Genomic DNA, 22526 nt, shown 5'->3' with positions numbered 1-22526 from the left:
CTAGCCTCTCTTCTCTTCTTCCTTACCCTTCCACCTTCAGCAACTACCTGCTGAGCCCCTTCTTCATTTTCCAACTCTGCAAACCTGTTCCTAAGATCTATTTCTCCTGCACTAGCCTGTCTTTTTCTCTGCCTGGTTCTTTGAGTCACATGTTTCCACTGACCACTTTCGTCATCCAGTCTCCCCTCAAAATTCCCCAGCCCTGCTTCCATCTGCGAGTCTGAGCTTTTCCCTTCAGATACCTCATATCTTTGCTCCATCATCTGCTCAAACCCCTTCCTAAACTCAACCAGACTTTCCACCTGCATCTCCAAACCTCAGATCTTTTCCTCCATCAGCTCTATCAGACAGCATTTCATGCAGACAAAACTCTTACCGGTTCCCCCCTCCAGGATCATGTACATACCACAGCTTCCACATCCAGTCATCCTCAATGTGTCTTATATGGGATACTGTGGCTTGTGGTCAGTATTCCTGGCCATACCCCCACATTAGCACCTACATATCACATGTGTCCTATCCACTCATGTTGGGATTATGGGTTCCACTGGACATACATATGGCTGAAAGCACAGTCCCATTATTCTGTGCACCAGGATTGTTAATGTTTGTTGCTTATCCTTTATGTTGTGTGTCTTAATTCTTCTCTTAGTCTTCAACCATTTTGTTTCTATCAGTCTCCTTTCTGCCAGTTCTTTTCTTTCTTCCTTCCCTTAGCATCCTTTTTCCTCTAGACTGGAGTCTGTTATTTTTCACTCCTATCCATTTCTCCTCCCTAGGACTTCAGCTGCCTCTTTCCCTTTCTTCCCTTCCCCACAGGTTGCCTTATATCTCTCACATGTGTGACTGTGAGCGCGTATACACACGGAAAAGGCATGACCGGGGAAGGGGGGAGATGCAGGACTGAGACTCAGTGGATGAAGGATTTCCTTCCTGTCACAAAGGGCAGGAGATGTTAAGTGCAGATATGGAGGGTCCATTTTTCTAGTGGAAGAGACTATTAAACATAATGAGCAGTGGAGTGCAGCTATAGCTTCATTAATTTCCTTTCATGCTGATCTGTAAAACTGTTGAAACCTCATGGTTGACCCTTTATTGGTGCCTCCTGTATTATAGTTTACTGTAAAGTGGATGTTCCTTACAACTACTTTGGTGAAAATAAACTATTCAGAGCATATGGGTGGGAGAGGTTTTTTGACAAGCTCCAAGAGATTTAAGTGCTATTTTGTAAACTGCTAGAATCTTAGTTTTCTTGAGGATATTTTGGTGTTGCCACTGGAAGACTCACACATTATAATTGGATGTATTTTCAATGCCTAGAGCTAGCATTAGTTTTTAGTATTCATTATAAACCATCTACGTTGACAATTATATTCTTTACTTAATTTCTTACTTAAGCTGCTTCTTCTATTGGTGTCTACACAGAGGTCTTTGTCACTTTCTAAATATACTGAGCACTTTGTGTTGTTTTCCTGCATTTGCTTTTATCTGGGGGGGGGAAGGGATAGTTTAGTGGTTTGAGCATTGGCCTGCTAAACCCAGCATTGTGAGTTCAATCCTTGAGGGGGCCATTTAGTGATCTGGGGAAAAAATGGGGATTGGTCCTGCTTTGAGCAGGGGTTTGGACTTGATGACCTCCTGAGGTCCCTTCCAACCCTGATATTCTATGACAAAGAAAACTTCTAAGGAAGAAATTTGGAAAAAAAAACTTCCTGTTCATTATGTGATCTGGATCTCTAGAGTAGATTGATCACTTGCTCCTTATTTTTAAAGTGTCCCATATTTTGAGGTAAATCCCTTATTTTTGTACCTAATGTCTGGCATAGCTGATACTCAATAATATATGATGCATTTTTGTGTTGTGTTTCTGCAGTAATTATGCAAAGGATTGTATATAGTATGATAAAAATGTATGAGTTTATATCACAGATAAAACCTTATGGAGTATTGTTTGTTTAAAAATAAGTTTGACTATATTTTTCATACAGTTGTCCTTAATTTACCAAAATGTAGATGGTAACTCTACCATGGGTATGGTAGAGTATCCACTTATAAGGTTACTTATGTGCAAAGTATTATTAGATACCAGGAACACATTAAAATTGCTGTGTTTCTTACTATCTGTCTTGGGTGCTGTTTTTAAATGACGCCAGTGGTTTGGTTTTGGTGTGATCCTAGGTCTGGTTATTCATTGGAGATACCATGTACGTATATGTAAATTATTGGGACACTTACAGTCTGACAACTTTATCCAAAGAGGAACTAACAGGGTGTGTTTATTTAATATCAAGCACATCTTATGATCCATCACTGTTGTAACCCTTATCCTTCCTTCCCCCTTACTTTGTTTCTCATCCATTGCTTTGTTGTGCCTAACTTAAGGCCAGATTCTGCCTAGTCCTTACAAAGATGCAGAAGTGTATTCATTTTGCCAAGTGGCATTAAACACATTGCTCTAAATATGCTTCTTTCTGTGTCTCAGATTCTGAAAATCTTTAGTCATGAGAGGAGTGATTTTCGGCAATGTATGGAAGGATTTGTAGGTTCTGTTCTCTTTTGCATATGCTTCTTACCAATTTCTTGTTCTTTGTTTAATTCCTTTTCTAGGACTTCGAATCCTTCTTCTCTGCCAAGGAAGAAAACATTATTTATTCATTCCTGGGTCTGGCACCTCCTCCAGGTTCAAAGGTATGAAGTTCTGTTCTTTGCTGAGGTCCATTCATTTTAATTTAATAAAAGATGGAGGTCAGCCCTGATTCAGCATGTAAAATAGTGGACAGTGACAAGTGCTGCAATAAGAAGTTAGTTTGCTGGCACAGGGCTACAGCAAAGTCTTTTAAGAAAAAAAAACAACAATGCAGGTTGAATAGAAAGTCTTCTTTCACCAGGGATTTGTTACAACCTCTTCTGCTACTTTAAAAAAAGCACATATATTTTGCCATATTCAACTTTGAAACCATACAGCAATCCCTAATTAAATTATGGGTGAAATCCACACAAACACCATTGCACAGATCCCTGAGTGAACAGGCTTTGTATGGGAGAACTATGCAGGGCTAGGATACAGAATCCATTCCACTATCAATGGTAAATGGGACAAAATACAACATGGTTTTACAAAAGGTAGATCGTGCCAAACCAACCTAATCTCCTTTTTTGAAAAAGTAACAGATTTTTTAGATAAAGGAAATGCAGTGGATCTAATTTACCTAGATTTCAGTAAGGCATTTGATACCGTGCCACATGGGAATTATTAGTTAAATTGGAGAAGATGGGGATCAATATGAACATCAGAAGGTGGATAAGGAATTGGTTAAAGGGGAGACTGCAACAGGTCCTACTGAAAGGCGAACTGTCAGGTTGGAGGGAGGTTACCAGTGGCGTTCCTCAGGGATCGGTTTTGGGACCAATCTTATTTAATCTTTTTATTACTGACCTTGGCACAAAAAGTGGGAGTATGCTAATAAAGTTTGCAGATGATACAAAGCTGGGAGGTATTGCCAATTCGGAGAAGGATCGGGATATTATACAGGAGGATCTGGATGACCTTGTAAACTGGAGTAATAGTAATAGGATGAAATTTAATAGTGAGAAGTGTAAGGTTATGCATTTAGGGATTAATAACAAGAATTTTAGTTATAAGTTGGGGACGCATCAATTAGAAGTAACGGAAGAGGAGAAGGATCTTGGAGTATTGGTTGATCATAGGATGACTATGAGCCGCCAATGTGATATGGCTGTGAAAAAAGCTAATGCGGTTTTGGGATGCATCAGGAGAGGCATTTCCAGTAGGGATAAGGAGGTTTTAGTACCGTTATACAAGGCACAGGTGAGACCTCACCTAGAATACTGTGTGCAGTTCTGGTCTCCCATGTTCAAAAAGGATGAATTCAAACTGGAGCAGGTACAGAGAAGGGCTAGTAGGATGATCTGAGGAATGGAAAACTTGTCTTATGAAAGGAGACTCAAGGAGCTTGGCTTGTTTAGCCTAACTAAAAGAAGGTTGAGGGGAGATATGATTGCTCTCTATAAATATATCAGAGGGATAAATACAGGAGAGGGAGAGGACTTATTTCAGCTCAGCACCAATGTGGACACAAGAACAAATGGGTATAAACTGGCCACCAGGAAGTTTAGACTTGAAATTAGACGAAGGTTTCTAACCATCAGAGGAGTGAAGTTTTGGAATAGCCTTCCAAGGGTAGCAGTGGGGGCAAAAGAGCTATCTGGTTTTAAGATTCTACTTGATAAGTTTATGGAGGAGATGGTATGATGGGATAATGGGATTTTGGTAAGTAATTGATCTTTAAATATTCAGGGTAAATAGGCCAAATCCCCTGAGATGGGATATTAGATGGATGGGATCTGAGTTACCCAGGAAAGAATTTTCTGTAGTATCTGGCTGGTGAATCTTGCCCATATGCTCAGGGTTTAGCTGATTGCCATATTTGGGGTCAGGAAGGAATTTTTCCTCCAGGGCAGATTGGAGAGGCCCTGGAGGTTTTTCGTCTTCCTCTGTAGCATGGGGCATGGTTGACTTGAGGGAGGCTTCTCTGCTCCTTGAAGTCTTTAAACCATGATTTAAGGACTTCAATAGCTCAGACATAGGTGAGGTTTTTCATAGGAGTGGGTGGGTGAGATTCTGTGGCCTGCGCTGTGCAGGAGGTCGGACTAGATGATCAGAATGGTCCCTTCTGACCTTAGTATCTATGAATCTATGAATCTGGGTGGATATCCCCTATCAGGAAACGGGAGACCATGACTCTGTTTAATCTGATGGCAGGAGTTGTTGATATTGGGTCCTGACAATCATGGGCTGTTTAACTAGTCCCATGGTGTGCCACAAGCCACCCTTCTGCACTGTCCCACATAAAGCTCAAATTCCTGCTCTGTTGTGCTGGATGTGCTGATTTCCCCTGCACACGGTTTCATAGCTGATCACCCCTTGTCTGTTGAATTGCAGCTGTTCCATGATGCTGGAGCGGGCATTCCATCCTCCTCACTAATGTGCAGATTGTGTTGATGAAGTGGCACTTGTGCAGAACACTGATTCATAATTAATGCTTGTTATAATAGGCCGACTCCACCTATAGTAGGGATAGAGATAACAAGGGAATTTCCAAATTTGACCAGAACAGTGGTTATCTAGTCCAATATCCCGTCTCTGACATCTTATGCTTCAGAGGAAGCTGCAAGAAACTTTGCAATGGACAATTGTGGAATTAACCTGTACACAGAGAAAATTTATTCCTAATCTCATCAGTTAGTGGTCATCTTTTGACCTGAAGCATGAGGGTTTATATTCTTCTAGTTTTTAATCCTAACTAATGTAATTGTGGATGTTCCCAGTATTCATATACATCACTGTTTTTTATGAAACCTTTTTCTCCTTTCTTCTGTGGGGTACCTGTAAATTTTTTCACAATCTTCTCCAGTTTTGTCTAACTTAAATAATGTTGTATCCTCTGTAAATTTCCCCACCTCACTGTTTACCCCTTTCCTAGGTCTTAGAGTACTGGTCTTAATACAGGTCCCAGAGGCTCCTCTACTGTTAACCTTTGCTCTGTTATGCAAAGTGGCCATTTATTCCTCTTCTTTTTTTCTCTCTCATGTTTCTAAAACATGGCAATGCTTTATCTTTCACATCAAAATTCTGTCGTTTGTTAATAGCCTCTTGTGAGGAACTTTATCAAAGCCTTTTGGAAAGTCCATATACACTATCTCTACCAATTCTCCTCTATCCACTATATTTTGTTGACATGCTGATATATTCTAGCATAATAGAGAGACATGCTATTTTTTTCCTTTACAGAGCTGTGCTAGCTTGTCCCTAACATGTCATGTTCATGTAGGGGGCTTATAACTCTATCTTTGATCATACTCAAATGTGATCAGACCTAAATATTGCTATCATTCTTATGGCAGACATGGATATAATGAGTCAAGTGGGTGGGTGAGACATAGTCTGAGCACAAGATTGGTAGCAATACACTCCTTTGTTCTAACATGACCTAGTGGATAAAACACTGGAGTAGAACTCAAGTGACGTGGATTCTAGTCCTTGTTCTGCTTGGTGATCCACGTCGCCTTTTTGCGCCTCTTTCCCTGTCTGTAAATATGGAGATAATGATACTTACCTCCTTTGTAAAGAGCTTTGAGAGCTATAAACAAAAAGTTACATTATTTACATACATAAAACAAAGGCATTACTACTATTAATTTTGTCTTTGCTGCTGATTCCCTGGGTGACCTCGGGAAAATCCTTTAAACTGTCTACTTCAGTTTCTCACCTCTATCCCAGGAATATCAACACTTACTTGTCTATCTCAGAGGAGTCTTGTGAGAAATAATTTAGTGAATGTCCATAGAGCGTTTAGGGGATTAAAGAAGCTACATGTGCTACATATCATTATCATCATCATCATCAAAATGTGGTGAATCAATAGGATTAAGAAAATTGTATTTCTCCTGTTTGCTCACTTCATACACATCCATTCCTTCATGCATTGCTCAGCTAGGTGTTTTTTTTTTCCTGTGGAGCAAAGTACTTTATTTTTCCCCTTAAAGAGTTCACCTATTCCTAGCCTACACCCGAGGCTATTAAAATGTCCAGTCAGTGACAACGCCACAAATGTTGAAAACAATATGCTTAGGACATATTGCCGGAAAAACAACCTTTTGGTGCTATTAGTAACAAGCAAGAATGGTTTCTACTGTTTTAACTGCTTACCAAGGTGCTAGCCTTTCAGATCTGGAGTTGAATGCCTTACAGCATTTTTAAAAAAAATTAAAACATGGAACTATCGTTACATCTAGCACCATCTAAAATCTGCAGCTGAATTTGAGAGAGATCTACAGATCAGGACAAACACTTATTTTTAGCATTTATTGCAGATTATTTCTCAGCATCTTCATTGGAGGCCAGAGTTGTTATAGCTTGTCAGATAAATGACCTCATTGTGCTGCTGCTGCTTTTCTTTCACCTGGCTGTCAATTCAACACTTGTGTGAAATGTAATGGGAGTATGGTGAAACCGATGGCCAGTGGCATGAATCTGGAGATGCATGGTGAATTTAGAAGGGTAGTGGTGGTAATGGCAGTTCTTTAAACAATCTCTCCCAGTAAATCTCTTCTTGTCTTAGGAACTTACTAGTACACAGAGATAATTTTTTAAAACCATAACATGGAAAATTTATAACGCCAACAAGTCAGTTAGTGTGCTTCTCCCTCACAGTATCTCTCCTCACTGAGGCTTTGGGACAATTAGCATGAAGCTGGTATGCTATGATGTTTTTCATGCTGACCAGTATTGTCTGATGAGCCCTGCCTATGTACGGTATCCACCAGTTTCTCTCATTTACACTTAGATTGTAAGCTTTTTGGGGCAGGGACAGTCTTTTTGTTCTGCATTTGTACAGCACCTAGCACAATGGGACCATGCTCCATGATTGGGGTACCCACGTGCTACTACAATACAAAGAATTAATAATAATATTGATACATGTTTTTACAGCACTTGTAGGCCCTTTTATCCAGCAAAGCACTTAAATGTGTGTTTAAGTACAAAAGGAGCTCTGCTGAACTCAACGAGATCACACTTGTGCTTACCATTAAGTATTTGCATAAGTCTTTGCAGGGTCAGGGCAAAGCACCTGATGTTTTTTTTCTAAGTGCTGAGTATATTATCATTTCCAATGGGGTTGTTAGCCCTAAACTTACATGACATTGCAAAGAGTCAAATTGTTTATTGATTTATACCAGGAATAATTCAATCTGCCACTACATCTCTAGCCTTCCAAAACCGTTATTACATCTCCTATGGTATCATTTAACATGGATGAGTAATACAGTTTTATATTCCTCTGGCGAGAAGGAGTTTGTGTGTTTATAAGCTCTTTAATCTATTTATGTGTGCTGAAGGACCACCTGATCTTAAACCCGGTCTATTTTAATCCTAACTTCCAAACAAAAGAGAATGTATCATTTCAGATCTGAATGCAGGGGATGGCTATACTTTTAGGGCCGGATCCAAAGGTCATACAAGTCAGTGGTAGATTTTCCACTAACTTCAACAGGCTTTGGAGCAGACCTCCCAGTGTAGATGGAGGGGCTTAGGCATATGAATCTGAGCCATGCCCCATAAAGGTTGTAACTCTAGTGATTTAGGCTCACATACCTTAGTCTCTAGGTATCACCAGGGTGATGAGGTAAGGCTGGAGAGATATCTTCCTGATGCCCCTACCCCTTTCATACTTGTACGTATTGTGAGACTGAATGGCTGTGTAAGAAGTCTGCCTGAATTTGGAGAAGGTGGGAATGGCATTTCTGTTTTCAACATTCTTTATCTGTCTTTATTAATGTGCATGGAAAGATAATCTTGCGGTACTAAGCAAGCTTAAAAACAACCAACCTCCCTCTGGCTCCCCAAACCTAGATGGGTTCTCAAGAAATAATTAGGTGAGATAAAGTAAAGAAAAAGGAACCATCAATCAGAAAAGCACTTACAATGTAATGCCTAATTGGTAGATTAATCTCTAGTTGGTATAGATTAGCTGATGGCTTTTTATAGCTTTATCCCCTAGTATGCTCCTGGTTTTGAAAATACTTCTATTTCTTGCATATCCAAGCTACTGTTTTTGTAAAGGGAACCCATTTTTCAAAGAAGTCAAGAGATTGTTTCTCGGGATATTTGTTTTGAGACTAATTTAAAACCATGGCTGCGTGTTCAGAAGTATAGCATGACTTATCCCTTGATCTTTTTCTCAAATGTTACAGGAGAGACATCCTGTTCATGAGAAGACTGTTACTTAAATTAAATTAAGTTAGCAAGCAGTGTATTGTACCATCATGGCTTCAGAGTAGTTAGCCAGGTTTGAATGCTGACAGTGGTTTATTTGTTGTGGGGAGGTAATGGGTTTATCCTTGTCTACTGTTATTTAGCAAAAATAGAGCATAGCTTACATCTCCCAGAACTCCAGAAAGCAGATAGCTCCCTGCTAGACTATTCCTTTCTGCAATTGTTCTAGGAATTCAATGGAGCGATGCTGATTTACGGCAGATGATAATCTGGACCTGTATGTGTTACTTATCCCTAAATCGTTTTTGGTTTTGCTGTGCTGATTTTGAGGTTTAGTCCCATATATACTTTAGTAAATGGAGAATTCTCCTTTTAAAGCATCTCTGAATGTGACATTGAAAAAGAGAAAATGTGCACTCTTAAGGTAACTGTATAAACTACTGATAGATGTGTTTTATTGACAAGAAAAAGACTCATCAGTTTGCAGGAAAGTTGCTTAATTTTAAATTAACAAAAACTATTTGGGGTGCTTTGAAGAGGTAGTTTCATGACTAGGGTCCAAATGGTGTTATTTCAGTATGACTCTATATTCATCATTCATATCTTTTTGAGTCAGTTTTTTTCATACATCATACAAAGCTAAATTCTGTCCTTGGTAGTAGACGTGCACATCTCAGTGAAACTGTGTGTGTATATATTTGGTGGTAAAATATTTCTAACAGTCTAATTCTCCTAACCACTCCTTTAAGCTTGTATTTTGGGTAAGTGTCCTGTTAGCCTGGAATAGTTTGTATTGTGGTATATTTTTATGGACATTTTATCCTCATTTCTTGTGTATGTTTTAAATATTTATAAAAAGCCATTAATGCCAGTGAGGATAGGGGCATAAGAAATCTAAAGGCATAATGTTTTTTTTTTTAAAAAAGTCTATGCTCAATAAGAGCTATGTCTTTTAATTTTATGAGTCACTACAAAAAAGTGTCTCTAAAGAGAACTGTCATTCACATAAGCAAAATGATAAAGGCAATATTTTGCAAGAGAATTTCAACAAATTTATAAAACCTCTCATAATAGTAGAATTCTTTTTTTAAGGTTAAGAGCACCATTTTCATTCTAGAATTCCTTTGTTAGTTTGCATGGCCAAAAGTCAGAAATGTAAAGGGCACACTAAGCCAACAAATGGCTCTTGGAATGCCCTTTTAATAATAATACTATAGGTATAAAGAGGTACTGAGTCAGTTGCCAAAATTTATCATGCTGGTAAACATCTTTAAACATTTTTTTTCTTAGCACCTGCTTGCTCTTTCTCCAGCTTTGTCTGTAGATTCATTCAGGTTCTCACATATTATTCATTTTCCCTGATTCAGGAGGTGAAAACTGCTGAAGAGACATCAAACCTTCCAAACGGTGACATTTCGGGTGAAGAGCACAAAGTTGTGGAAGTAATAACTGAGTATTTTGTTCACCCTCAGAAGTCCATTTTCACCCATTCTAATCATCCAGCATGTTCTATTCCCCCTGAGTCCCAGTCCAATAAAACTTTTAAGCAACATACTTAACTTTAAGAATTTGAGTAGTTCTATTGAATTCACAAGGATTGTGGCCCTTTTGCCTAACAGCAGAGCTAGAGATGAGGTTGTTTTTTTCAAAAAGGAACAGACAAATAAATCCTTAGGGCCTATTCACATACTTAAAAAAGAGGCTCCTTTTGTCTTAAAGGGAGTGAGTACACTCATGCACCCACTGTTTCTGTATGGATGAGTGTGATCTTGAACAGCTCACATAAACTTGATTCAGCACTAAAAATGAACTCTGTACTCGCTGCTTGTTCATTTCCCTGGAAAGAAATAAGTCAGATAGCCCAATGTCTGAATAAATGTTGGCAACTGTATAATGGTTATTTGGCTTTGAACAGTGAGTTTCTGAGAGAGCACTTAAGCAATCAGTTTTGTACATCTATTGTCTTTCTTTCCCCCTCTGTAACTGCCTGATGTTGTCTCTACTATGCTTTTCCTTTGTTGTCAGGAGACTGAAAAGTCTGAAGTAACTGAAGAAAATGAGGCACACACAGAAGACAATGTAGATGCAGTCGCTAATTCTATTGAACTGCCATCAGAAGAGCAACAGGTAATTTTCTCTTTTATTCTCTGGGAGTTAAATCCACATCTGGGCTAAATTAATTAAATCCAGATATCTCCATATAAATCTTTAAACTCCTCAGCACGAATCTCAGGGTGGAACTGGCTATAGGTTGATCTAAAAATGGCCACAACTGGCATTTGGATGCATTCTTCTTCAAGTTCACAAAAATCATGGGAACAAGGCCAATGCAAGGAGGTTTCATGCCCTAGGTGAAACTTCCACCTTGCACCCCCCCCACAGCAGCTCCCCGCCCCAGCTCACCTCTGCTCCACCTCCTCCCCGAGCACGCCACCGCTTCTCCCGCCTCCCAGGCTTGCGGCACCAATCAGCTGTCTGGTGCGCAAGCCTGGGAGGGAGAGAAGCGGAGCAGGGCGGTAATCAGGGGAGGAGGCGGAGCACAGGTGAGCTGGGGCGGGGAGCGGTTTCCTTGTGTGCCGCCTCCCCCATTACTTGTTGCACGCGGCCCCCTGCCCCAGCTTACCTCCGCTCCACCGCCGCCCCCAACCACTTGGCGCCCTAGGAGACCGCCTAGTTCGCCTAGTGGTTGCACCGGCCCTGCATGGGAAACATATGTAAATGTGGGTCTTGACTAACAATAGCTATCCTTTAGTTAACAGCTTCCCCCGCCACTTATAAACATGCACATTTTTTAAGCTCACCTAGCACTAAGAACTAGTATGAGGAATAATCAGGAAACTAGAAGCTCAATCACTGTCTATACCAGAGAGAAAAGTTGTTGCCATCAATGGTTCAGGCACCTGAGATGCTTGTAAAACCCTGTTTTCCCCATACAAAAGTGCTCCTAATGTTGCACAGTCATTGCCAGTACCACTGTGAGTGCACTGCCTTGGTCCAAACCTTATTGATTCACAGACTTTAAGGTCAGAAGGAACCATCATGATCATTAAGTCTGACCTCTTGCACATTGCAGGCCACAGAACCTCACTCACTCCTGTAATAGACCCCTAACCTCTGGCTGAGTTATGAAGTCCTCAAATCATGGTTTAAAGACTTCAGGTTACAGAGAACCCACCATTTACACTAGTTTAAACCTGCAAGTGACCCATGCCCCATGCTCCAGAGGAAGATGACTTAGGGACTAAGCCAATCTGACCCGGGGAAAATTCCTTCCTGACCCCAAATATGGTGATCAGTTAGTTTCTGAGCATGTGGGCAACACCCACTAGCCAGACACCTAGGAAAGAATTCTCTGTAGTAGTTCAGATCCTTCCCTGTCTAGTGTTCCATCACCAGCCACTCTAGTGGATTTTTGCCACTATTTGTAAAAGACACCAGTCAGGTCCTGCTCTAATTTGCTAACTTCAGAAAGGTGCCAGTGGATAGAAATGTGCTGGGAACTATACAGCTATCCTTGTGGTTTATTCAGTAGTCTGGTATAGCAACAGCCAGTGGGAATGCTGTCTGTGAATATGCTGCACATCCAGAATGGTGGAGATGGTTATGTATGTTTGTGGAAGAGGGGAACCTCTTCCTTCTTGTTTAGGTGTTTTAAGTTACTGGTCTGGTCCAATTCCCCTGAGTGAGTGGTACAGACTGCCCATGTGTATGACAGGGTGGATTTAATTTAAATCAAATTGATTTAAATCACTAGTCAGGAAGACTCGATTTAATCATGGATTTCTATATAAAACTGCATTCTTGTTGGTTGTTATAACCTTAATACATATTCTTCACAACTCAGAGATAGATGTAGGTTTCATTTTAAGAAGGTACACACTATACATTTTTAAAGTGATTTATTTTGAAAATTTTTCAGATTATTTTTACAGCTATATCAGAAAATGAATGATTGTTTGTTTTTTTCATTTACCAAAGGTAATTGAAGCAGATATTTATGAAGTCATTGGGAGGTGAACTATCTCCAATTCAACAGGTTAATCATTAATATTTGGAGCATTTTCTTGCCATGCTGTATTAGGAGGAGAACATCACCAGACAGACATTTAAATTGTTTTATTTAGCTAAAACAACAACATTATGTATTCTGGATTTTTTTCTTCAACAGCAAACGTAATATTTTAACAAAACAAGCATCTGAATTTTTTAATGTAGTTAAACATTCAAGCTTTTTAAAATCAGGTTTGTTTTTGTTAAAATTGTTTTTAACTAAAATAGTTAAATGAAATATTTTTTTTTAGAAAAAAACAAAAATTAAATCAACTGTGTCAGCCAGGTCAACATGAGAAACTTAAAATATTGGCTTCTGCAGCTAATTCAGTAGTCTTCACCTTCATTTTCCTGTTTGTTCATAATCTGGAAAAGAAAAATAAGCTTTCCTGCTTTTTCAGGTCCCAAACAATTTCTCAATTTGGAATGAATTAGTCCAAAGGAAGAAAATATTCTTTCTACACAGGCAGAAGAAGCTACTGCTGTTAAAAGTGAGATTATCACTTCAACAGTCTCTGAATCCAAGTGCTTAAGTGATTTCTACCAGTTCACTAATGTGACTTTCTTTAAAACATCATCAGCAAACATATATTTCTTGAATGGTTCTTATTCCGAAACTGGGTCTCTTTTATGGTCTGCTGCCACTATAAGTTTTCCCTTCTAGTGAGAGAATGGTATGGTAGATCTCAAATCAATGAAGGCTACACTCAGAAAGACCTCAAAACTTCTGGAATATGCTGCTGCTCAAACAGTTTCACTTTTGTTTCTACTGCCTGTCCCTCCCTTCTTACATTTATCTCCAGACTTCTTCTCCTTGTCCTGATCTGTTCTGCCCCCAACAATCTTCTATTCATTGAACTTTTTGAAATTTTGCACTTTTAGAGAGAGGTAAGGGATTGACTCTGTGTACACAAATTTGCAGATGGACAATAGGGATAAGTCTATTATTTCTCACCTCTATATAGTATTGATTTATTTATTTAAAAACATTTTTGCTGTTAACAAGCATGTTATCTCTGGAGACACAAATCCACAGTTTGAGAACTGCAAAACTAAGCATCTCTGATGGTATTTTCTAGACTGAGCACTGAGTCCCACTGAGTAGATAGAAAGATTAACCTAAATAATCTATACAGAAGCCCTTGAACCCCATAAGATTGGCTCCCTAATCCATGAACTATTGGAACTCATTTACAAAACTTTTCTTAAACATTAAATGAATATATTGTCTCATACTATACTACTATAATCCCTATTCCATGATGAGATATCTTTGAACTCTAATGTATCTTAATTAAAACTATGTTTAGATAGGTTTTTTCCTCAAAAAGCATTATATCAAAAAAATTTGATTTAAATAAAAAAAATCTGATTTTTTAAAAAATATAATTGATTTTTATTCACCCTGGTGTATGGAGACAGGGAGATGATTTTCCACATGACTGCCTTTCCCCCCCACTACTCTGCATGATTGTAGTTTGGTTGGGGCATGTCTTTCTGCTGCAGGCTGACCTTTCTTCTGAAACGTTGGACCTACTGCTGTGTCAGTACCCAGAATCTTCTGTAGCTTGTGTGGCTTAGAAGATAGTAGAAACACTATGCTGAACTGAGCCTGTCCTCTTTGAATGGGAGTCACATTCACCTCTTTGCCGGCAACAGACCTTAAAAATGAAGACAGAAGCTTTTTTCCTTTGGTTGCAGGGTTTTCCCAAAGGATGTACCTGTCTCTGAAAGCCTCTTCCCACTCTTCACTTATTCTAAATCATTAAGGATCAGATGCACCTCCATGCATAAGGGTTAGGCACCCATTAAAGTTTCATTTTAACCCTCAAAATAGGGCTTTAGTGGGACTTAGGTGGTGCCTAGTCCTTGTGTCAGCTCTCGGCACAGGGCTGAATTTCATCCTTCAGTTGCATCTGTTCATTTTCCAAGCTTTGCTCACTTTCAGCCTGCACATGGTGGCCATTTAATACCTCTTTCCTCAAACCTTGGGGGAAGCCCTGGGTAAGGCTGTAGAACATCCCTTGGCTGTATTGAGTTACTTGCTGTTCAGGCTGGCATTCTAGTCTAATGTTTTTCAAATGGAAACAGAATGCTGGAACTAGTTGTTGAAGTTTTAAAATGTATCAAGCAGCTGTGTATGAGAGGCTTTGTAATGACATAATGCAATGCCATTTCTATACAACTAACAACTTGCTGGTCTTCATTTCTTACAGGATAGGTTTGAGTCCCAGGTGGAAAACATTGTCTTTTGGCCAGTATAACAGCTGGGTATGGGGGGAAAATAATGTGTTTGAAGTGATCTTTTTATGGTTATGGAATAACCTGATTTTTCTTCTGAGTTATCTCATAGAGCATATTTCACCCACCAGACTCCAGCAATGTTCAAATGTTCCTTCAAGGGGCACAAAATAAAGGAAAAAATCTCCCCAAAAAACTATCATACAGTACTCCAAATCCCATTAAACTCATGAACTTCTGCTAGCTCCTAGAAGATCACCATTTCTATTTCTGCTATATTCTTTGTGAGGGAGGGTAACCAAAACTGAAGGAAGGGTGGTGTAGCAGTTAGGGTGCCTTCAGGAGATCTAAGTTAAATTTCCTGCTCTGCCATGGACTTCCTATATGAAATTGAACAAATCACTTAGACTCTGTATGGTTCCCTATCTGTAAAGGGAGGACAATAGCACTTCCCTACCTTACAGGGATGATGTGTGGATAAATATGTTAAAGATTGTCAGATACTCATGTACTATGTTCATGGAGGCTATATAAGTACATAAGATAGGTAGACATCAGTCTTTAAGGTGAGTAGGTAGCTTCAATGTATATAATGGCATTATACTAGTTTCAGTTTTATTCTCTATTTATTCTACAGCCTAACTCCTCTGGTTTGCTTTTTTGACCATATCTGGCCGTTGAGCAGAGGTTTTCACTGAGCTGTCCATGCCCAGGTTTTTCCCTGATTCGTTACAGTTAATTTAGAAGCCATCAGTGTGTCTCGTGTTCTGAAAGAGTGACCTTTCCATCAGTGCCCACTGTAATTTGCAACCATATGGTTGCATCTTCTGAACTATAGTCAGGTCCCAGTTGGAGTTTCAGTTTACCATGTTGACCAACTTCTGCTCATTCAAACCAAAATAAAACAGTTACAGTGCTGTAGTTTTATATTTCATGCCTAAATTAACACAAAGTTTTGAACCTTGTACTGACATTTTGGCTCTATTCACTATTTTGTTTCATACAATTTAAAAAGGAAAGCTCAGTGTAGAGTATAATCCAGCCTGTTTAATTGTGCTGGTGATTATGTCATAGAAAAATTCAAATGGAATCCTGGCTAGTTAAAGATATCTTGATCTATGCCAAGAAACATATGACAGATGATACAATAAGCTGTGGCTCTGTCTGAATTAAGGAGTTGTATGGCAGTAGGGTGATCAGCTGTCCTGATTTTATAGGGACAGTCCCGATTTTGGGGTCTTTTTCTTATATAGGCTCCTATTACCCCCCACCCCCATCCTGATTTTTCACACTTGCTGTCCGATCACCCTATATGGAAGAGCCCAGATTCTGGAAGGCCTCTCCACAACAAAAGTTACAACAGCAGAATCAGGAACTAGCAACAAATGGTGGTAAATGTAGGGCCTGACAGCTCTTCCCACCCAATCCCTGCTGTGAGCTGCTCCAGGATACTGGGCCTCAAAAGCTCCACTCCCAAGTAGCCAAGGCGAGGGGTTCTCACAACAAATTTTTGATGGCCTCAAAGTGCGGCCATCAACTCTCACTGGTGCCCGCACTGACACTTTCCCCCTAAAATACTTAATTAACTTTAGGAAAAACAATTAAATATGCACACATTCACATCCAAATAATTGCAATGTATATTTTTAGGGCTTTTAGGCAGACTCAATAACAAATTCCACTTTGATTTTGCAGGGTGGACAATTAGGAGAAAATACAGCAGTGCTTTGCTTGTAAACTGAGAAGAATTGACTGGAAGTCATTAAGTGACAAAAGATATAGGACTCTATTATTATAATTTTGTAGTCACTTTTCAGAGTAGAACCACAGTGTAAGTGTTCTTTGGGAGTGAGCCCCAAGGGAACAATACTTCAAAATATAGCTTGTAATTCCACATAATTGCTTTAATTTAAATTGGTTTTAGTCTCACCTATGTTTTCCCTCTATGACTTTTGACATTTTTTCTTAGATCTGCCCTTTTAAAAATCTTTTCTGTATCTTTTTGTGTAGGAAAAGGAGGAAGAACACCCAGTGACAGAGGTGCAGTAGAATGTTCAGACACTATGTTTTCAATTATGGTGTGTGCATGCGTGCAGTGCCCACTCATCCCCATCTACTCCAACAGAAGTTAGCAAATTCACAAATCTCTTTGACATCTACCCACTTCCAAACTTGAAATACTGACATTAAAGTCTGGTTAGGGACAATTATTGTTCAGTGCCCATATCTAACTAGTTGAGCAGCAGACCTTTGACCTTGATAATTAGAAACTAAATGAAAAGAACCTTTCCTTCAAAGGCTCTTTAATAAAATTTGCTGTGGGTTCCCAAGACACTCATTTCCTTTGAAGCTCATTAATTTAAAACTATCTTGATTATGCTTTACAAATATCTTGAATCCCTAAAAACCATCCTTCCAGTTAAGGTGTTGTTTTCTATACAGGGTAACTTTTTCCTGCCCAAGATTCTTAGAGCCCTATCCATCAAACCTTTTCACATGTGATTAAATTTACATCGGTGAGTATTCCCCCGGGGTTGCAGGTTTATGTCCTAAATCTTTCCCTAATATCCTCAGTAAGGTTAATTACTCTTGGGAGTTAATTGCTGATTCATACTGGAAAATAGCAATACATTCTAAATCTCTCCACATTACTGTGTTCTGTCATAGATTTATTATATATACATGGCTGTAGTCAGTATTGTGTCATGTAGACCTACAAGCTATCCATAGCTAGGGATGCCCCAACTTTTCTCTATTCACTCCTTCTATCAGCCAGTGCCTCAGAAGAGTAAAAACCCTTTCACTGTGGTTTCCAACTCTAAACTTGAGAGAAGTGAGACTCCCTTGTAAAAGGTGGAAGGAATCTGCATCCATTTATTGCTGTGTTGATGCTCTTTAGACATCTCCCTAGGTTCTGCTCCAGCATGTCACTGAACATTCATACGTCATAGCGATGTCATGCAGAGCTTTTTTTTTAAAAATGTATCTCTACACTTGATGTTGTAAATTTAATGGATTTGAATTTCAAATCCAATACGCAAAACCTGGATTGATATCAGCTTTTTATGAGCCTTCTTGGATTGTTCTCAACAACACTGGCCAAAGAAATCCTTGTTAAGGATAGACTGGAAATACTTCCAGAGATGCCATATGAAATATGGCATCTATTTGGATGGGCATTTTCCAGTTCAGTTACTCTAAGGGGAAGCTCATTTTAATGCTTTATAAAGTTTGCTTTATAAAGTTTGATTCTGCAGGAATGGTTCTTTAATGCAATTATGTTAAACTGGCACCTTCGTACTCAAGAGCTCCACACCTACGTGTGTATTTAGTTACAACCGTTAACTTTGCTGATTTAAAGAATTTTTTTTTTATTGTTTCTGATAGCACTGCAGAGTCAATATAGTTCTGGGAGAGAGAACTGGGTTATATTCTGCCTCACATATCATCATCAGAACTTCTAACTGAAGTCTAGTTACTCAATCTTTAATTGTTAGTTATGCATAATCCTGAAAGAACCCACCTTAATTTTTCACAATGTGGGTGGACTTTATAGGTGTGGCAGTTAGCAATACTTTTTACTTGCAAAAGGAACATATTTGATCCAGAAATCACTGAAGGACAATAAATGCAAAACATTACAATGCCATTTTGGTCACTTTCAGAGTAGAACTGCCCTTTAAAAGCTTCACTTGCTATGCAGAGGAAGACAGAGCAAACAGGGGGTATGTCTACACTATCATTAAAAATCCATGGAACTGAGTTTCAGGCCATCTGACTTGGGCTCACAGGACTATAAAATTGCAGTGTAGACATTTGGGGTTGGGCTGGAGCCCATGCTTAGAGGCCTTCCTTCCTCATGTGATCTTGGAGCCAGGTTCCAGCTTGAGCCTGAATGGTAACTTTCTCCAGCTTGAGCCTGAACGACTACACTGCAATTTTATAGCCCTCCAGCCCAAGTCCTGCAAGCTCAAGTCAGCTAACCCATGCTAGCTGTGCCCATGCCAGGGGTCTTTTATTACAGTGTAGACATACCCATAGGCTGTTTTCTCTGTGGTATGGAAATGGCAACTTTCAGATAATGGCTTCTTTGGCTGGCTGATGTTCCTAAGTCAGAAAGGTTTTTTTTGTTTTGTTTTTCACTTCTGAAATTCATTCTATATCTCAAAAAGCAAAGAACATGTTGGAAATGGAAACACAGGCTTATTATTTGGCTCTGAATGACTTCAGTCTTTGCAGTAGCCTAGTTCATGGGTCATGTATGTTGACTTTCTCATTGCTATAGAATAAGATCTCATCCAAAACATCAGATGCTTATCATATTTGCATACATGTATATTCAAAATCTAATCTTTAGCATCTATTTACAGCTTAGATGTATCTTTTCCCCCAGCTGTTTTGTGAAAAGCATTTTTATACCCCAAAGCTTGCCTGTTAATACCATAAGGCTAGTTCAGTGTGTATGTTTTTTTAAAAAAAACCCTGCATGAAATGTATCTGTGCTATTTTTGTTTTATATACTAATGAATGTGACATCTGCTAGATACATGATCTAGATACAGTTGCAAATTTAGGGACCTGTATTTCAAGTCTGCTCATTTTTCTTTCAACTTTTCTGTGATCACTTTTGAACTCCCGTTCTACAAAGAAGGAGGAGGAAGAAGAAGAAGAAGAAGAAGAACAGGAGGAAGAGGAAGAGGAAGAATCTTAGTACTTTTTTATGGCATTTTTTTCTTCAAAAGGTTTTTCAGGTAATTATGAAGTAAACTTGCTTTAGTTTTTAAACAAGCGTAAGGAAGCATCATATACTTGAAAATCCGGATTCTCCCTGACAGCACTTTGCATACAGTCAATTACTATTCCCACCCTATATAGTCAGTCTGTGAGTCTTTTAGACCAGCAAAGGTCAGACAAATATATATATTTAAACAGGAAGAGTGACTTGTAAAATCAAAAGAACACCAGGAAGCCTCAAAGGCAAGTGTAGTGTGTGAAACTACTTTTTAACTACTTTTTTACTAGATTTTAAGGGAACAGTGCCCCTTTAACTTCAGCAGATGGCTGTTTTTTATATTTATTTTTGCAATAGGAGGAAGATAGGAATACAATCATCAGCCCTTATATATAACCCCTCTCGTTATCCCTAAAGAAAATACAGAAAGGGTGTTGGGGGTTTCCATACTCAGTATTTCAGGGACCAACACTTATCCTTTTCACCCCTTATTATGGTCTCTACCATGTATAGATGTCATCAGAGGAGGCCAGTCTCCTAACTAGAAAGCCAAGATGTTCAGTTCCACTGAGGACTGCCATTATCACTTCTCTGATTTGGCTGGTAACAAGCAGAATACAGAAAGACTCACACCCTCTTTTTTGGCCAAGTGGATGTATTTAAAGTGTACTTTTATAGCAAGTCCCTAGAGTCATGCATCTTTTTTTTTTAAAAAAAAAATACCTAACGCTGTATACTGTGCTCTGGAGAATTTTTTTTTGGATTGATTTGATTCTTCCCAGATTTTTTTTTTTGCCCACATTGATATTTTGCCAATGGATCAAAATCATAGTGATCTGATAGACTTGTGTCACCTACTATAACTAAAGAGTTGTTTTACAGTAGCTGCATACTAGGGTGCTATTCACCAGTACATTGAACTAACTTTCCTTCCTGCACAACTGGAATATTTACATGGTTTGTAAAAATGATAATCAGTGCTATTCAAAGCACTTTTTTATATAAAAAGTAAAATTGTCCATGATAATAACAATGATAATAATAATTTAATTATTAATAAATAAATATTGAATAAGTTCCCATTTTAAACCCTGAAGTCTGGAAATGTAAAGGTTAAGATTCTCTGAAAAAACCCACCTAGCAGTTATGGAGCTCAATTTTTCCCTCAGAAATAGCCACGCATCTCGTACTGGAGTTGTACATGCATTTCTGAATGCATATGCAACTCCAGGACTGAGCCCATTCTGTATTAAGATATAGACACAGCAGTACAAACTAATAAATCATCATACTCAATATGTCTGATGTGGATGAGTTCTCTCCATTCTTCATCACTGCAACTCCATTGACTTTGAAGGGTTACTCCTGACTTACACCTGCTAGGTGAGAGGAGATAGGGCCTCTTAATGCTTCCATGACCGGATGTCTGAGTGTTTAATATTGTAAACTTAGTGTTACATCAAAGTATGTTTTTGTATTTAATTCTCCAGGTTTTCTTTGTTTTTCCTTCTTCTTAAAGAAGAAATGGTTTTTAAGGGCCAGCTCAGCTCCCAACTGGGAAAACACTTGTTTAGGGAATGGGAAACTCAGCATTTCTAGCAGATTGTCTGCTGGTGGGACAGGTTCTCTCCTTCTTTGCAATATAGGCAGAAGCTGATCCAAAGCCCCTTGAAGTTAATGGAATTCCCAGTGACTTCAGTATCTGGGCTTCCACCCACAGAACTCAGCAGATCCATGGATGCCAGAGTGGAGACCCAGTGTCTCAGCATGGCTTTGTGAGGGATGGGGGGGCCAGCCCTCCCTTCTTTTACTCTACCCCATCCCAACACTGGGTTCCTTCACTGCTTGGGGATTAATGTGCCCTAATGTTGTACAGTGCTTTGTATGTGAAATTCTATGACAGTGCTAATTTTATTTATTTATTTGCTTTTTTCCTCTTCAGGAAGCACAAGTCCGTGCAGCACCAGAGAAAATAAAACCACCTCTTCCCACCAAACAACCCACCATTGCGTTTCGCACCAACACATGTATAGACATCTGTATATCCCCAAAACACAAGACACCGCTCTGCCCTATATTATATATATATTTGGTATTCTGGTCTTTTGTTAAAGTGGGTCATCTTAATTCTGTCTGACAAGATCTCAGACTTAGCTTTATATGTTCTAACAGTACTGTCTATGTCTAATTTTAGATTGTAAGCTCCTTGGGGCAGGGACTGTGTCTTCCTCCATGTTTGTACTCTGCCAAGCACACTATCGGCACTCAATAAATAACCACAGTTGTGCATCGAAACTGTATTAGGAGGTAAAGAACTTCAGCACTGAAAACTCCAAAGAAGATCCCTGTGTACAAGCTTTGTGTTGCTTATCTCTGAACTGGCCTTTAAAATGAATGTGTTTCCATTGTACAGTAGTTTAAATAAACACATTTTAGATCAGGCCTTCTGTTTGTCCACAGAGGCATTAATTTAACCATAGAACATGTCACAATTGTGGGGAAGGGGGTTGCGAGAGGGGTTAGAATAATTCCCTCTACCCGCTGCCCTAGTTTGTCCTTCCCCCTCAGGAGATAGGGGGTGGGCTGGAGTCTGGCTTGGGGGAGAGGGGCTCTTGGCTGGCGAGGGAGGGGATAATGAAGGGGGGGCTAGAATCTGGCTGGGGGGAGAGGGGCTCTTGGCTGGCGGGGAGGGGGTAATGAAGGGGG

The 22526-nt window shown here is 39.3% G+C and overlaps 1 protein-coding gene across 1 annotated transcript in view; it reads left to right on the top strand.

Annotated features, from left to right (window-relative positions):
* Positions 1–22228, top strand: part of LOC122458571 (SH3 domain-binding glutamic acid-rich protein-like) — a 54191-nt gene extending 31963 nt beyond the window's left edge. Inside the window, exons 3-7 of the mRNA XM_043507219.1 lie at positions 2608–2688; positions 10165–10239; positions 10823–10924; positions 17099–17128; positions 21763–22228. Of these exons, the coding sequence (XP_043363154.1) occupies positions 2608–2688; positions 10165–10239; positions 10823–10924; positions 17099–17128; positions 21763–21957 (483 nt within the window). The 3' untranslated portion in view covers positions 21958–22228. The remainder of the gene's footprint in view (positions 1–2607; positions 2689–10164; positions 10240–10822; positions 10925–17098; positions 17129–21762) is intronic.
* The last annotated feature ends 298 nt before the right edge of the window (positions 22229–22526 follow it).

This window comes from Dermochelys coriacea, chromosome 1 (genome assembly GCF_009764565.3).
Source record: "Dermochelys coriacea isolate rDerCor1 chromosome 1, rDerCor1.pri.v4, whole genome shotgun sequence".
Classification (NCBI taxonomy): domain Eukaryota; kingdom Metazoa; phylum Chordata; order Testudines; family Dermochelyidae; genus Dermochelys; species Dermochelys coriacea.
This window is presented reverse-complemented; position numbering and strand designations above follow the sequence as displayed.